At 41.6% G+C, this 2,295-nt stretch overlaps 1 protein-coding gene across 1 annotated transcript in view; it reads right to left on the reverse strand.

Moving 5' to 3' along the window:
- Positions 1-993: 993 nt before the first annotated feature.
- Positions 994-2,295, reverse strand: part of LOC109469645 (E3 ubiquitin-protein ligase MARCH3-like) — a 1,733-nt gene continuing 431 nt past the window's right edge. The window contains exons 2-3 of the mRNA XM_019768179.1: positions 1,877-2,086; positions 994-1,149 (exon numbers count right to left, since the gene is read on the reverse strand). Of these exons, the coding sequence (XP_019623738.1) occupies positions 994-1,149; positions 1,877-2,086 (366 nt within the window). The remainder of the gene's footprint in view (positions 1,150-1,876; positions 2,087-2,295) is intronic.

Raw genomic sequence — 2,295 nt, forward strand, 5'->3', positions numbered from 1 at the left:
AAAGTGAGCAATGCTATTTACTGTTCCCTAATGATTGTCAGTAATAAATCGTGGTTATTGGCAGACCCTTTGTCTTTGTAAAAGAATTTGAAATTAACCGTGTGCGCAGTTGTCCAGCAACATAGCAAGATGACCTAATATGCACAATTTCTTGTTGCTGTGATTGTCTTGAGCGAATATGAAGATAGTTTGAAGACTGTAAGTGTAGCCTGTTATCCAGCCATGTAGAGCCCACAGGTAACAGAGTGACTATTGTGAGAAGCTGTACATGCCTGGATACCAGGCTGAGAGCGCTTTAATAGCTTAATCACTGTGAGAATCTGGTGTAGTACATGAAAAATGAAACAAATTTAGATTGGCTGTCTTTGATAATAACAGTCAACTGTGTATAACAGTATCATATATTGATTCCAGCGAATTATTGGAGCACAGAAATATGTTAATGCATTACTGCCTGTTCTTTTTTCATTCCCATGATCAGTCCTATAATCAATTAGCCTGATGGGATGCCATCCCCGAACACTGGTTGTGATATTTTCAGTACTATTTTCTTTCAAAACTGTAACAAGGGGTCCCTTTTTCATTTATGAGCACATACTCCCTACAAAGATGTCTGCAATGTTGAAATGGTTTCAGAAAAATGATGTTCAAAACTTGTTTTTTATTTGAGAGCCACTTGATATGTAATTTTTTTTGAAGAACAGTTTCTGTTCATAAAGAGCTAAGTTGCTACCATTTCTAAGGCTGCATTCAGTAATAGATAGGCCATGTTCACTGATGCAAATCGAATGAATTTAGGCTGAGTGAGAAGTTAGACTGAATGATAAACAGCAAGTAGATTTGATGGTGGAAACTTCCCTTAGAGATCATTTGCTGACATTTTCTTCTGAAATTTGTGGTTGAAGCCATGGTTGGTGTGGATGTGGTCTTATCAAGCTTCTGACTGCCAATCAAAAAATTGACTGCAGCATGATCATTAGGGAAGAGTGATATTTAGAAGCCAGTTTCAGGATTCTTCTTGTTGACGTGGACCTGTGCAGGGCTGTGGGTCGGGGTCTTGGTGCAGCGGACAGCGAGGTCGATCAGCTGGATCTCTGGGCTCTTCTTGCGCCACTTCAGCCACATGGTCACATGGTAGCGGATGGACACCTGGGAAAGGACAGGGAATGTGATGGACCATATCATGTTATGGGGAAAATGGAGAACTCTGAGAATCACTGGCAAGCCAAATTATCATCAATGTGTTTCACCCTCGCTTAAGTCATAATTCCATTATCAGCAAAATACTAGTATACAGTGTAATAGGTTGGTCAAACAAAATGAAAACAAAAATACTAAACAGTATAAAATAGTTAACAGAACCAAATACCTATGCAGGAGGCACAAAGTCCACATACCAGGTTGGTTTGTTTCAAACAATGAATTTTTAATTCTTAATGCATTAATGATAGAAAATATAGAGCAACTAAAAAGACAAGGACTCTTTTAGCTGTTGCTGCTAAATTATGAGCATTTTGTGCATCTTTTTCAACTAAAAAACATGTGGTGGCAAATCTTACAAGGAATTTGTGACTAAAGATAGCCAAGGTGATACATTTTCTGTCTTGGTAGAGGATGATGTCCCTTTGTAGGTTCAGGTCAAGGCCCCTTTTTACTCACAGGAACAGTGGGCTGCCAATTTATTGTGCTAGGATAATACAGTACCAGGCTCCATCTACACCTGAATGGAGTGAAGTTGTGTACCTTTCCCAAGGACACAGCATCTAGCCAGGAAAGCCAGGAATGGAACCTGTGATCTCTCGATCTCATGTCTGCCTAACCACTTGTCCCTAGTCACCACTTATTTGTAGCGATACAGAATCTAATCTGTACTTACGATGGACCAGAAGAAGTAGATGATGAAGAGAGCCACCATGAGGGCGATGAGGCCCCCAGCCTCGGTGGGGCTGTTGTGGTTGATGTTGTTGATGGCGCCCTGCAGGCACAGCCAGCCGCTGACACTGGCCAGGGGGGTGATGAACAGAAAGCACACCATGTCCCCCATGAAGGTACGCTTCTCCATGGCATTGTCCTTGTTCTTCAGCCACTGGTAGAAAGTACAACAAGGATGCCTTAGTTCCCTTTTCTAAGAAAATGGAGATATTAGAAGCTGCCCTATATACAGATAGGTGTACAGGAGGATTTTAATAGGTTTTAACTGACCTTGAGGAAGGATCGAGACTTGGTTGTGATGGGAAACTGCTGGTTGCAGATCTCGCAGGTGGTGGAGCCGGAGGATGAACATCCACAGCTCAA

The sequence above is a fragment of the Branchiostoma belcheri genome, unplaced genomic scaffold (assembly GCF_001625305.1).
Source record: "Branchiostoma belcheri isolate BF01 breed outbred unplaced genomic scaffold, Haploidv18h27 scaffold21, whole genome shotgun sequence".
NCBI lineage: Eukaryota > Metazoa > Chordata > Leptocardii > Amphioxiformes > Branchiostomatidae > Branchiostoma > Branchiostoma belcheri.